This window comes from Labeo rohita, chromosome 3 (genome assembly GCF_022985175.1).
Source record: "Labeo rohita strain BAU-BD-2019 chromosome 3, IGBB_LRoh.1.0, whole genome shotgun sequence".
NCBI lineage: Eukaryota > Metazoa > Chordata > Actinopteri > Cypriniformes > Cyprinidae > Labeo > Labeo rohita.
This window is the reverse complement of record NC_066871.1, coordinates 14035624-14049352: the sequence shown is the minus strand read 5'-3', so window position 1 is coordinate 14049352 and position 13729 is coordinate 14035624. Positions and strand designations below refer to the sequence as shown.

General features: G+C 36.7%; 1 protein-coding gene across 4 annotated transcripts; it reads right to left on the bottom strand.

Annotated features, from left to right (window-relative positions):
- Positions 1–170: 170 nt before the first annotated feature.
- Positions 171–13366, bottom strand: glyr1 (glyoxylate reductase 1 homolog (Arabidopsis)). Of its 4 annotated transcripts, none has more exons than XM_051106126.1 (16): positions 13239–13366; positions 12729–12765; positions 12354–12433; positions 12103–12241; positions 9640–9750; positions 9234–9317; positions 8900–8953; positions 7131–7181; positions 6948–7021; positions 5330–5429; positions 5119–5229; positions 4929–5030; positions 4689–4851; positions 4420–4602; positions 2920–3044; positions 171–1833 (listed from the first exon to the last, which is right to left on the bottom strand). In XM_051106126.1, exons 1-16 carry the CDS (start codon positions 13274–13276, stop codon positions 1759–1761), a joined length of 1527 nt encoding a protein of 508 aa, XP_050962083.1. In that variant the 5' UTR covers positions 13277–13366; the 3' UTR covers positions 171–1758. The 4 variants fall into 4 exon arrangements, with proteins under 4 accessions (XP_050962083.1, XP_050962084.1, XP_050962085.1 ...); XM_051106127.1 differs by having other exon boundaries at positions 4420–4599; XM_051106128.1 differs by lacking the exon at positions 8900–8953.
- Between the last annotated feature and the right edge of the window lie 363 nt (positions 13367–13729).

Genomic DNA, 13729 nt, shown 5'->3' with positions numbered 1-13729 from the left:
TTTTTTCGATTTTTAACGAAAAACCTTATTTGAAAATTTGTTTCTATAAGTAAAACTACATTTTTATAACTAAAAAACTATTTTTATGTGAATGTATTGCGCTTTTAATTCGTATTTGAACTTATAAAACAGCAAAACGGACATTAGACCTAAAAATAAATAAGCAGCTGGACATTCGGTTTGTTTATTCAGAGGGTTCAGTTGACCGCACAAACAAAAAAAAGAAAAGAAATTTCACATTTACATGAAATTATAAATAACTCCAATTATAACACCAATACCTTCCTTGCACAACTGGAATCAAGTCGTCAGTATGTCATTACCAATTCGGTTTAAGCCACAAAAATCAAACCATTTACAGTAAATAAAACCCATTAGCTAAGACAAAATAACAGTCTACAATATTAAGACAACAGATGATTAATAAATTCAGTAGAGTCAAACTGAAAGCATGTTATTCCATGTATTCAAATAACCCAACCCTTTTGATGGGGATATATACAACATCTTAATCTTACAGAGTCCTTAGTAAATCACAAAATTCTTTTATCTTTTATCCATAACCAAGCACTTCAAAGTCTTTTTTTTTTTTTTTTTGTCTTTTTCTCATTTTTGGCAGAACAACAATTTCTAGAAAAGGAATCACCCTGTATTTGTTCTGAGTTTAATAAAAAAAAAAAAAAAAAAAAAAAAAAAGGTAATGACCAAATTATACGCCACTAAAATTATGGCTTGAAATATCTCTTAAAATGAACAAATGTAATCATAATTTAGGGATAAAAATGCAGCATAACATCAGCTTGACTTTGTTTTACATTTTTCTTTTTTTATGACTTAATTTAAATAAAAACTTCCAAGATAATTAGTCTTTTAAACAATTAGACCAAAAAAAAAAAAAAAAAAAAAAAAAAGCCAGCTGACTGACAAAATATGACAAATCCAAATTCCGTTTCAAAATAAACCAAAACGAATAAAACTGTCTTCAAATTCTTTTTCCTTTTCCTTTTTTTTCCCCCTCAACAGCTGAAAGACTTAAATTCTGCGATACAAAAGAACGTTCCATTGCAGAAGTGATAGTCAAGACTCAACTTCAGGATCTTCTGTGTGATTATTACACAGCCAATTTAAAAAAAAAAGAAATTAAATACTGCATTTCTAATAAGGCAATAAAACAAAATCATTTACTCGTGAACAGGCGACCTCCAAAACTAAACAAAAAAAAAAAACAAAAAACAAATGTACGGCCAAATCGCACCTGACATGATGGTGATCTTTAGAGTTAAAATAAATAAATACATCTATCTTATATGGGTATTAAGGCAATGCAGTGGCTTTTTTCTTCGGCGTGCTCCTCAAGCCTGTTTGTGATCAAAAGTTCATACTTTACAGATTTCTGAACATCGAAAATTACAACGTGGGAATTCATTTGTAAAGATATGAATGATAAATAAAAACCCTAGCATCTTCAAACACTGCATCGTATGCAGTAGCCTTAACGAAACGTGGATATAATACACTGCACGTTCTCATAAAAATCACTCGCAGGGAGTTTTAATGACCCTCCCACTGAGCATACGTGCAGCAATATTACAGTCAGTGCAATGCTCAGATTAGGCTGCTAAAGAGATCCCATTATACATGGGAAAACATATCACTGGTGCCCAACAAAATTCATCAGCAGAGGAGAGAAAGACAGAGGGACAGGAACAAAGTAGTAGGTGAGGTTTATGGTCCAGGACGTAGAGCCCTTCTACAGGATTAGTGAATATAAGCTCTGTAGACTGCAGACATGTCATTGTCCGACTGGTCCAATGCTTTTGCTCTCTTGTATACCTGCAGAAATACAAAATAATGCGTTACTTCAAATGGAAGCATAAGCCCAAATTACATTTAGTTCTTTAAAAAAAAAAAAAAGCGCAATTAAGGTTAATGACAAATCTTCATTTTATGCTTTAATTTGATATTATTTTGTCCAAAAAAATAATAATAATAAAAAAAACTATGTACTCATCCTCAAGGTATCCTAGGTGTATATGACTTTAAAAGTAAAAAGTACTCCACCTGGCTCTGGGGGCTTAATAAAGGCCTTCTGAAGCGAACTGATGCGTTTTTGTAAGAAAAATATCCATATTTAAAACTTTATAAACAAATACGAACATGGAAGCGCAGAGGAGAGAGCAAAACAAACACTGTTCATGAATTAAAAGTACAAAACGAGGATTTTTTTTTTGAAAAAATGTCAGAGGATTTCGATATAAGCCAAGAGAAGACTGGTTTTCCATTGCTAAACAAAGGAAACTTTCCTTCCTTTGCTCCTGTAAACATGCCTTTGTTCTCACGAGACTAGCATATTCTCACCGGAGCTTATTGCTACGTCTACGTCATCTGCCGGAACTGCATTCTATTGTCAATGCATGCACAGAGATTACGGTTTATAAAATAATTTATTTAAATATGGATATTTCTCTTACAAAAATGCATCCATTCATTACAGGAGGCCTTTATTCACTCCCTGGAGCTGTGTGGGACACTCAATGATGGATGGATGTGCTTTATTGGACTTTTTTTGGACTACTCAAAAATAACACCCATTCACTGCCATTATAAAACTGGGAAGAGCCAAGATATTTTCAATACAACTCCGACTAGATTCGTCTGAAAGAAAAAAAGTCATATACACCTAGGATGGCTTGAGGGTAGTAAATCATGGGGTAATTTTCATTTTTGGGTGAACTAGCATTTTAAAATGTATTATAAATGCTACAAGTGAATTTAGGCATCACAACATTGTGTATAACGACAAATTTTGACATTTATTTTGAGACTACATTAAACCAATTCATTAGCTACATGGGCAATCTACCAAAAATCCAAGTAGTTTCAATTACAGCCAAATCAAAATCCCTTCAGCTGTCTTACCTCATTTGCAGCAGCTGCCATTGGTGTTGGATGATTAACTGAATCTCCCATTGAAATGGCTAATCTCAGATCTTTCTGAATGTGTTTCAGGTAGTAATCTGGTTTGAAGTTGCCCTGCAAGATATCTGAGAAGAAAGAGATCAAATGTTAAAGGGGACATCGGATGCAAAATTCACTTTTACATGGTGTTTGCACTTGAATGTGCAGAATTAACAGTGTGTAGACACAACACCATCCTACAATGATACAAATCTATTCACTCCTTTTTTTTAATCCCCAAAAAACTAAACTGTCTCTATCAAGCCATTTTGAATTTCTGAGCAATATGATGTCATATTGCCCAAGTCCCACCCACACCCGCTGACAGGCTGTTCTATATTAGCATATTTCCACCCTCAGCCAGTTGTACCCTGTCCCCCATTTTCTCCACACTCGAGCAGCTGTACGAGACAACGATGTCTCATAAGCAATGCAGGCGTTTTGTAGTTGGATGTAAAAGTGAACATAGGAGTCTTCATTTTCCCCCGACATCAGAGCCGCTGAGGACGCAGTGGATCAAGTTTGTTTCTGATGGTAACGCCAAAGCCACTAGATGGCAAGCCTGCAGCCATTAGCCAAAAAAGTGTAACGGCTAAAGCTAATGCTTCCGATCTGGCAGTACGTGAGAAAGGAGTCCATTTTTTTTTAATGGATGTCAATAAAAGAGAAGCTTCACTATGCGGAATTATTAGCTTTTTAGAGGAAACGGCTTATTTAATGAATCGACAGCCTATCTGCAAATCTTTAATATGTTTTACACTGAATAATACTTTTGGATTGAACTATTTTTAGAGTTCACAATTAAAAAAAATAAATAAATAAATTTATAAGAGAAGTCACTGACTTTTCGTGACAGGTGGGATTTAGCTTAGGGCACTTCTCATTCATTCTCATTCAAAAAAAAAACAAAAAACAAACAAACAAACAAAAAAAAACAGTAGCTCATTATTTTCCAAAATAAGTCATTGTAAACAGAGCTGTTTTTGACAAGGTAAAAACAGTGTTGTTTTACATGACCACTGAGGAATTTCAACCCAAGTATGTTACCGACATTTCATAAAGACCCTGAAGAATCATACAAATTTGTGGAAAATGGGCATCTGAAGTCCCCTTTAAATAAGCAAGATCAATTCTAGTATTATTTTAATAACAGCTCCAAAAGTTTAACTGTCATAATGTGTTGCCTCTAGATTCTATCAGTCACCGTTTCCACAGTTTTGCAATAGTTCTATAATAATCCTTGGAAAACTTGCACAATAAATGACTGAACAGGCATCTGGGTGGACACCGTTTGACATTAAGACCAAAGGTTACAATAACGAAGCAGCTCCATGTGAGATTTAAGATTCAAAAGCAAACACAAATCTACCAAAACATAAAACAGTGACTATGACAACTGCTATTATAAACGACTATCATACGGATAGACTTCTAATTAGAAATGTTAACAAGTAAACCTACTCTGGCATTTCTGGTCCACAAACGTGCTTGCCATTTGTCCTTGGCAAAGAATATCCAAGAATGTTTGTTGTGACTGTCCCGTGGCCTGCGCCAAGGTCAATCCCTCTGCGATGGTTGCCATGAAACTGCCTTGAACCATGTTAAGGATCAGCATCATTCTTGCAGCATTTCCTGGTTCCCCTGCTTCAATGGAAAAGACAAAGTTAATGTCATGTTGAAGCATGCAACATCAACCACATCCACACGGCGCGACTGAAAGGTTGTAGTACCTATAAAGAAAGACGTCTTTCCCATTGCCTGGAAGCAACTGCTACAGTCTTCATAAACACTCCGGTCTCCTGCAGCAACAATGACCAGCATACCATCATTGGAAAGCTGCTGGCTGCCCGATACCGGAGCTTCTAGGAATCTGCCGCCTCTGGATGTGATGACCTACAGATTCAAAGAATCTTAGTTACGAACTCCCTTGAGTAATGTTACAAAAGACCCGTCTGGACGATGTTGGTTACCTGTGCGAGCTCTGTGATGGTTTCTGGATCAACGGTTGACATCTCCACGTAACATTTGCCTGGTCTGATGCCCTGTAGGACTCCACTAGGACCTAACACAAGCTGAATGGAAATCATACCATATACGTCAACCAGAGCGAGCAGCTTGACAGATTGAAAACAAAGAGCCATTTACAAAACATTGACCTACATCTCTGGCAGCTTTTGGGTCTGATACACAGGAAAATGTGATATCGCACATGGACACGACTTCTGCAGGTGTTCGTCCTAATCTAGCACCTTCTTGGATGAACAAGTCACACTGGAGAGAGAAAAAAAAAAAAAAAAAAAAAGTTTTAAACAAATCATTTCACACTTAGTGTAACATCAGAAGCAGTCATATTTAAACACCTCTGATTTACCTTTTCTGCTGTGCGATTCCAAACAGTCACAACATGCCCCATCTTCAACAAATTAGAAACCACGCCACTTCCCATCAGTCCTAATCCAAGGAACCCTATCCTGTTGTAAAATTAAATAAATTATATTACAAACATTACAGGTATTATAGCATACAGATTAAAGCAAATCGACACACTAAAAAAAAAAAAAAAAAAAAAAAAAAAAAAACAGCTCTTAAGAGTCATTTGTGAATCAGACTGCACTTGTTTTCACATGCAGCCAAAAAAAAAAAAATAAATAATTTCACAGGTCTGCAAAACCTAGTGGCATCTGCAAGACAGGAAGCAGTGTACAAATGCTACCACAGACAACTTGAAGGGAAACAAAAAAAACCCCAAAACACACAACAGGAAAAAGCAGCTAATTGGGAAAACCAAAAAAATAAATAAAAAAATAAAAATAAAATCAACATTAGATTAAAAATGTATTCAATTACAGAAGTTGTCTCAGCAACTATGAAAGCCCGTTTTCACCACTTAATTAAAAAAATAAAGAGTTTATAAAGATATAAACTTGCAAATCTGACTTGTTTTCCCGCTCAGAATTGCGTGACATAAACTTGAAATTGTGAGTTATAAAGTCCAGTTCTGAAGATGATAAAAATACTATTTTTTCAGAATTTATATCTCTCAAATCTGAGAAAATTCATGAAAAGTCAGTTGTGAGATGTAAACTCTCAATCTAGGGAGAAAAAAAAAAAAAAAAGTCAGAACTATAAACAAAGTTTATATCTCAGAATTCTGAGAAAATTTAAGAAAAGTCATGAAAAGTCAGAATAACAATTCTGAGGGGAAAAAAAAGCCAGAATTACGAGTTTATATCTCAGAATTCTGAGAAAATTCATGAAAATTCGTGAAATGTCAATTGTGAGATGTAAACTCAATTCTGAGAAGAAAAAAAAAATAATAATAATTGAGTTTATATCTTGTAATTTTGAGAAAATTAATAAATATTCAAGAAAAGTCATGAAAAGTCAGAATTACAAGACGTAAACTCAATTCTGATAAAAAAACAAAAAAAAAAAAAACAATTGCGAGTTTATATCTCGGAATTCTGAGAAAATTCATGAGAATTCAAGAAAAGTCAGAATGTAAACTCGCAATTATGAGAACAAAGTAAGAAATGCGAGATAAAATGTTGCATTTAGTTTTTTTTATTATTATTCATTGACAGAAACTGGCTTCCATACCTTACCTGACAAGTAAGTACTAAAATGACTAAAATTTAAATAAAAATAAATACAAAATATAAAATCAAAATGACACAAATGGCACATAACACAATTACTAAAACTAAAATGAAAAACCTGAAAACAAAAAAAACAAAAAAACAAAAAACAAACAACAACAAAAAAAAAAAACATTCAAAATATTAATAAATACTATAATAGCATACAAATAAAACAATTTAATTCATAATATTTTCAGCTAGCTTTATTCAGTAGTGACCTAAAACAGTGAGATCCCAAATAAACCTTTATTTCCACATTTTTAATCTCAGAATTTCAATGTGATCTCAGACATTTGGGCCCCCCCCCCCCAACTTTTTCTGACCATTAAAAACATGATCCGTTATTACCTTTTGTCTGTAGGTGTGATGCTGCCGTTGATGGCTGTGCTGTCCGCTGCTTGAATAGACGTTGATCCTGTGTCCTTTTCAATTAGAAAACGGAGAATTATTAAAATGACCAAGCAATGCTAGCTGGCTAACTAGCAGGTTAATGAAGGAATCACAAACTGTGAAATCCTAGATAGCGCTCACCTCTTCGATTATCTTTAAGCGTTTGGTGATGGGCTCCATTGATGAAGCTGGCTGTAAAGTAAAGGGAGATTTTCTTGTAAATCAACGTCAGTTCAGCAGAATCATTTTAGATTCTCAAAGGATCCTAGATACACAAAAAGGTGAAAACGCCAAGTACAGAGCCAGGGGAGGAAAACCAGGTGAAAACCTTTTGGCCCAACAGTCACAAATGATCTTAAGTGCACGTTATTCATTGCTCTGTCGGCTTCCAGTAAGGACTGCACTTATATTATCCGCTGCTGTCATGTCACACGGCTCTTTCTGCCATATCTGATGTGGGAGCCAGGAGCGAAGCCAGTGTTAGGAACTGAAAATCAAGTTATCATGCTCAGCCACATGCTCCGTTTCAGTTTAACTGAAACTTATGCAGGGCAAGAAAACGGCTGACGCAGCCTAAATGAACATTTTTGAGAAAAGCCTCAGGCAATTAAGATCTCAGTGTCTCCTTTCGGGAGATGTAATTTTAAGATCAATTCGTTTCTGACTGTGGCGCCTGAAAGCAAAAGGGCAAAAGGGAAAAAGAGAAGCAAGAAGGAAATGTTCCTCCGAAGAGGAAGTGCCAAGAGGAAAGTTTGTTGGTGCAACTGGCACATGAACAGAAGCACAAGAGTATTTTGGCTGGGCGTCTTTGCTGGCTAAAAACAATCTTTTTCCTCCAATCCAATCAAATATTCAGACACATTAGCATGTAACAACTCTACAACCATAGCCAGAGTCCAAAATTAACTTTTAGCCACACCCACACCCATAAATATTATTTTACTGCATATTTGTTTTCAGTATTTTTTTTTTTTTATTATTAAAATGGATTTTTGACCATAATTATGACCAAAAACTTTTTTCAAAAACTTAGTCTCTTTTATTCAAAGGTCAAATTTTCAGAAATATTGTGATCACTACCTCTCAAAAGTTCAGGGTGTGCAAGACTTTTCAACGTTGCACATTCACGAAAGTGCCTTTTTTGTAAGCAGAGGAATTCTGCGTCAATCTATGATTGATGATATGATATGGAAGAGAAGAAATTGTTGAAAAAAAGTTGTTATTTTTATTTTCTTTGTGCACAAAAGTATTCTCGTAGCTTCATAAAATTAAGGTTGAACCACTGATGTCACATGGACTAGTTTAACAATATCCTTCCAAGCTTTTTTAAGCCTTTTCAGTTGCACCGCTGTCTATGCGGGGTCAGAAAGCTCTGATTTAATAAAAAAATATCTTAATTTGTGTACTGAAGATAAACGAAGGTCTTACGGGTTTGGAACATAATGAGGGTGAATAATTCATGACAGAATTTTCATTTTTGGATGAACTCTCTCATTAACACGTCCTTGATGAATAAAAGTATTATTTTCTTTCAAAAAATAAAATCTCATTGATCCCAAACTTGTTCAAACTCCCAAAGTGTTCATTTTGGACCCTGACCACAGCCGAGACAAAGACCTTGTACAAAATCCAAAGCCAAAAATAGTTTTTAAAACAGTAAAGTTGAGTACATGTCAGCTCACAATCTCTGAGGATCAACCAATAAGCTCAACATTGTCTATTCTGTTAAGTAAAATTCAGTACAACTGCCATGCTGCAGATTCAGCCGACTAGCATTGCCAAAAGCAGTTTGGGGGGAGGAAGATATTCAGAAATTATTAGAGCAGCCATTGTGTGCAATGTGCAAGAGACAGGGGTAAGGTTGCACTAACTAGAAAATCATTCAGCATCCCAGCAAAAAGTCCTCTTACCTTCTCAGACTGGCTGAGCAGAAAGTGATGAAAATGTGGGTCATCCTTTACTGGCTATAATGGAAGAGAGTTAAATTGGAAACTATTCTCCAAAGAGACTTACTGACCTGATAGTTGTTTAATCTGCAACTAATTACAGCGACATGGTGAGAGGTGCAACTATACAGTGAAGGACCTGCATACTGAAAATGGTGTTTTCACACCAGCCGTGCAGCTGCTATGACAATTCACAGCTGTCACTGCACCAAAAATCAGCCTATGGGTAAGTCTTACTGGTAACTAAAAATGTGCAGATCCCATAAAAGTGCAGAAACAAACTGTGAATGTAACCTACACTGCTCTCCCATTTGAATCCTGATACTGTTCCAGCGACCAGCCGTCGTACAGAGGATGGCTCTGGGTCAGAATCAGTCTGTTCCTTAAGGGAAAAAGAGACACATTCACCATGTGTACAGACCTCATGAAACAAAGCCCTAAAATAGCTGCATCTCGACCCAGTCAAAATATGGCCAGGCGGATACACTGAAAAAGATGACATCAGTCTCAATGTACGGGTGGTTCCCGTCTGACAAATCCACCTCTAAAACATACAGTTGTAACCTGACTCCACAGCAGGTGCAACAGCAAATGACCCTAGCAAAGGACTTTGATGTAGCTGACAAAAAAAAAAAACGTGTTGGGTTATGACCTAACCCTTCCCCTCCACAATGGTATTTGATGGTGAAGCATTATCTTCCAACCTTGTCTGACGAGCCACCTTTGAAGGCATCTTCATCATCTTCTTCAATGATCTTCATTGGTTTAGCTGCTTTTCGCCCTTTATCTGACTTGCTTTTGTCGTCAGAGTGTGCCTGTAAAACAAAGTTTACATAACATTAGGGATGCACAATTAATCGAATTTCTGATCACAATTACAATCACAGATTCCACAATTATGTAATCGTTCAAAGGCACAATTACAAAACAAAAACCAACAACAACAAAAAATTCACTTACATTATTCCGCTTGCTTAAGATGTGTGTGGGTGTGTGTTTATATATATACATAAAAAGTGGCAGTGCTTCAAACAATGGTAAGGAATTAGTTCTGAACTGCTACCATGTGAATTTTTGAGGACCTGCTTAACAACATTAAATAGAGGTATAAATGGAGTCCATAATGTTTTGTGATGTGCTGCTTCATAGAAAATGTTTGACAAACAATTCCTCTAAACTTAAAGGATTAGTTCACTCCAGAATTAAAATGTCCTGATAATTTACTCACCCCTATGTGATTCAACATGTTCATGGTTTTCTTTCTTTATTTGAAAAGAAATGAAGGTTTTTGAGGAAAACATTCCAGGATTTTTCTCCATATAGCGGACTTCACTAGGGTTAAAGGTCCAAATTTCAGTTTCAGTGCAGAATCAAAGGGCTCTACATGATCCCAGCTGAGGAATAAAGGTCTTATCTAGCGAAATGATAGGGCATTTTCTAAAAAAAAAAAAAAAAAAAAAAAAACAATAATAATTTATAGAATTTGACCACAAATGTTCATCTTGCACTAGCTCTGCATTGGAAAAGGCAAAAGTATCAACCCAGTGTTTACAAAGCAAATGTGCAAACAACACTTTACAAAAAAACGGTCAAACAACAATGTTGGGCGATTTTGAAGTTGGCAGACAAAATGAGATGGAGTTATTTCACACTACCCTACCTTTTTGATCCTAAGCATACAGACGAAGAACTAACCACACGTGACACAATGCGAGAAGTCACAGACGCACATCACAGAGCTAGTGCAAGATGAGTAATTGTGGTTACAAAAGTATATCAATTTCTTTTTTCTTTTTTTTTTAGAAAATGACTGAACTTTTTGCTAGATAAGACCCTTACTGTTTGGCTGGGATCATGTTAGAGCCCTTTGAAACTGCAATTTGGACCTTCAACTTCCATTGAAGTTCATTATATGGAGAAAAATCCTGGAATGTTTTCCTTAAAAACCTCAATATCTTTTCAAATGAAAGAAAGACATGAACATCTTGGATGACATGGGGGGGTGAGTAAGTTAACAGGAAATTGAAGCCGTTTGAAAGCCGTTTGCTTTTGTAGTGTAGATGCTCATGTGATCAAATACATTTGAACAACCACAAAACATCACCTAGTGACCTAATACTTAATTGTGGGACGTGTTGTGAGAAAGCACACCAAGACAAGCGATTTAATCTTTGCTGCATTGTACCAAACATATGCACAGCAACAGCAAAATCAAGCTGCTTTCTTTAAGCTTTTCCTTTAGGGTGTGTTCACACTTGTAGTTCAATTCGTTTGGTTCATGTGGTCCGGACCAAAAAAGAAAATTATACATTTGGTCCTGGTCCGCTTAGCATTCACACTGGTATTTTTGACAGCAAACCTAAACATACTGAACCTAAAGGCACAGTGATACATTCACACCTAATTGGATGGGTATATTTCATGATGGAACTAAAACACTCCAAACAAAAACTAAAGGTGTGTTCGACTTAAAGCTGGGCTGCGGGTGTATGACATCAAAGCGCACATTCACTGATCGATCTGCTCAGCGCTGCTTTAAGTTGAACCTAATGCTGTTTGCTGGACTAAGCACGCTCGTTGCGTGTGTATGATTTTTTCCACCACCTGCGATTCACAAAGAGCTCATAAAAGGCACTCTTCGTTGCTCCACGTTTACCCTCTGCTCATTTTGTTTTGGATACACCTCTTGTTCCCTTCATAAACTCATGTCGCATACCATTGCTTCTTGTCATTACTTCCTATTTTTGGTTCGTTTAGAAGAATTTGATCCGTGCTGCGTTCATATTTCATTCAAACCGCAGTAGAGTTTGCTCAGAAGCTGACCAAGACCCATCTTTTGGTGCACACCAGGGTTCACACTTACTCAAATGAACCATACTAACAATTGCACCAGAGTCTGTTTTAATCAAACCAAACATGACAAGTGTGAACACACTCTTAGTTCCTTTTTCCAAATGCTCAGAATTCACATAACACACATCTTTCAGTCAAGGGCAACTGTGCACTGGACTCTGCGCTCTATCAAAAGTGATGTACAAAATCTGAACAAAAGTGGTTACAGAAGACGCATTTGAAATGGAGTTCAAACAGTGTTTCTTAGCTGACCACATCAGATCACAGAAAAGTTAAGGTGGAAAACAAGACCACAAGTTTGTGAACCTACTAACCTGATCTTTCCCCTTAGCCTTCTTTAGGTACTCCTCAACTGCATCAACGGCCTGTTGGAAGCGCTTGCCTTTGTTTATCTTGATCATCTCCTCTTTGTGGGGGTGGTAAGGCTTCAGCTGCTCTACCTTTATCCAGGCGCTAAAAGGGCAAAGCATATCAAAAGTCAACATCTGCCTGGTTTTAACCTCTCAAATCCTCTGTAAACAAGAGGAAGTGATGGTAAAAAGACTACGACCGTCACGGTACTCACTGATCTTCAGTTCCAAAAAACTTGACGAAGAAGCATTTTTTGCCTCGTGGCTTTTTCAGATCCTTTGGAGGACTGACGACCTGAAAACACAAAGGTTAGGGATCAGTAAATGCAACAACTGAACACAATATCCACACTAGTCTGCTGATACAACAGCTGCATCTCAAACTCAGCGAACTGTCTGCATAGAAAGCATTTCTGGATTAGTCTAAACGTTTAATTTTGCTCTGGTTTGATTAAAAGCAAGCAAAAACGCTTTCTAGAGAGCCAGCTCACTAGGTTTTGAAAACAACCGGCGACTTCGACCTCAGCCAACAGCTGACCTCAGAAAAACAACAGAAGTTCAACTCAGTGGTTTACATGAAAACATCTTACCTTTCCTGGCCAAGGTGGATAGCGTCCAAGCTTACCCCTGAAATAAACATTTTGAAACGAGAAGTTAGTATTTTGCACAAAACGTGCATCAATTGAGCGTTTATTAAATGAAAGATGTGGTGGCTCGAAACAAGCTAGCTAGTGTATAGCGTAACCCGTTTCGACCCTATCATCAAACTGCCCACTAACTGCACTGAAGCTTGTATTAAATTCATTGCTTATATAATTAAACACCAAAACGTGACATGAAACACTCGTTCAGCGTTAAACGCACGAACATGACGTGTTTTTCTCAAAAAGCATATAAACTAGTAATCGTTAGCTTGTATGCTAAGCGCTCCCAAGCCTGCTGCTCACTGTTTGGCTTGACGACACACAAATGGGGCCATATGTTAGATTTTTAACAAAGCATTTTATTGCAGCTACGACAAAATGGCTTTGACCTGCACGAAAGGGTACCTATACCTACACGTGGAATTAAAACGTAAAAAGTTAAAATTGTTATCTTACCAAACCAGATCCCCGATCCTTAGATGCACGGTCGCCATCTTAAACTGTTAGTGAGAAACGTCGCACTGAATGCAGGGAATGAACACACCCACTACACCCTACTAGCGAGCGACGCGACCAAGTAGTACGCGCTCGTCTCGTTAATCAGCGAGGCTGCTACTACGAGTGTTGTAGTTTCGCTCGTTGCTCACTAGCAGTGTAAATGGGACACTGACCAGCTTCATGTGTTTTTTAACAGCAGGTTCTGGAAAAGTTTATACCGAGACGTAACTCGAAGAGAAATATGAATTTACAACGATTACAAGCTTTGAAAGCGGCCTTACTCTGTATCTAATAATAAACGGTTCGATAGTAACCTAGCTGTATTTGTTTTTTTTGTTTTAAAGAATTTTCTTCTGCTCACCAAGCCTGCATTTATTTGATTCAAAATACAGCAAACGCTGTAATATTGTTAAATACTTTTACTATTTAAAATAACTGCTATTTGAATA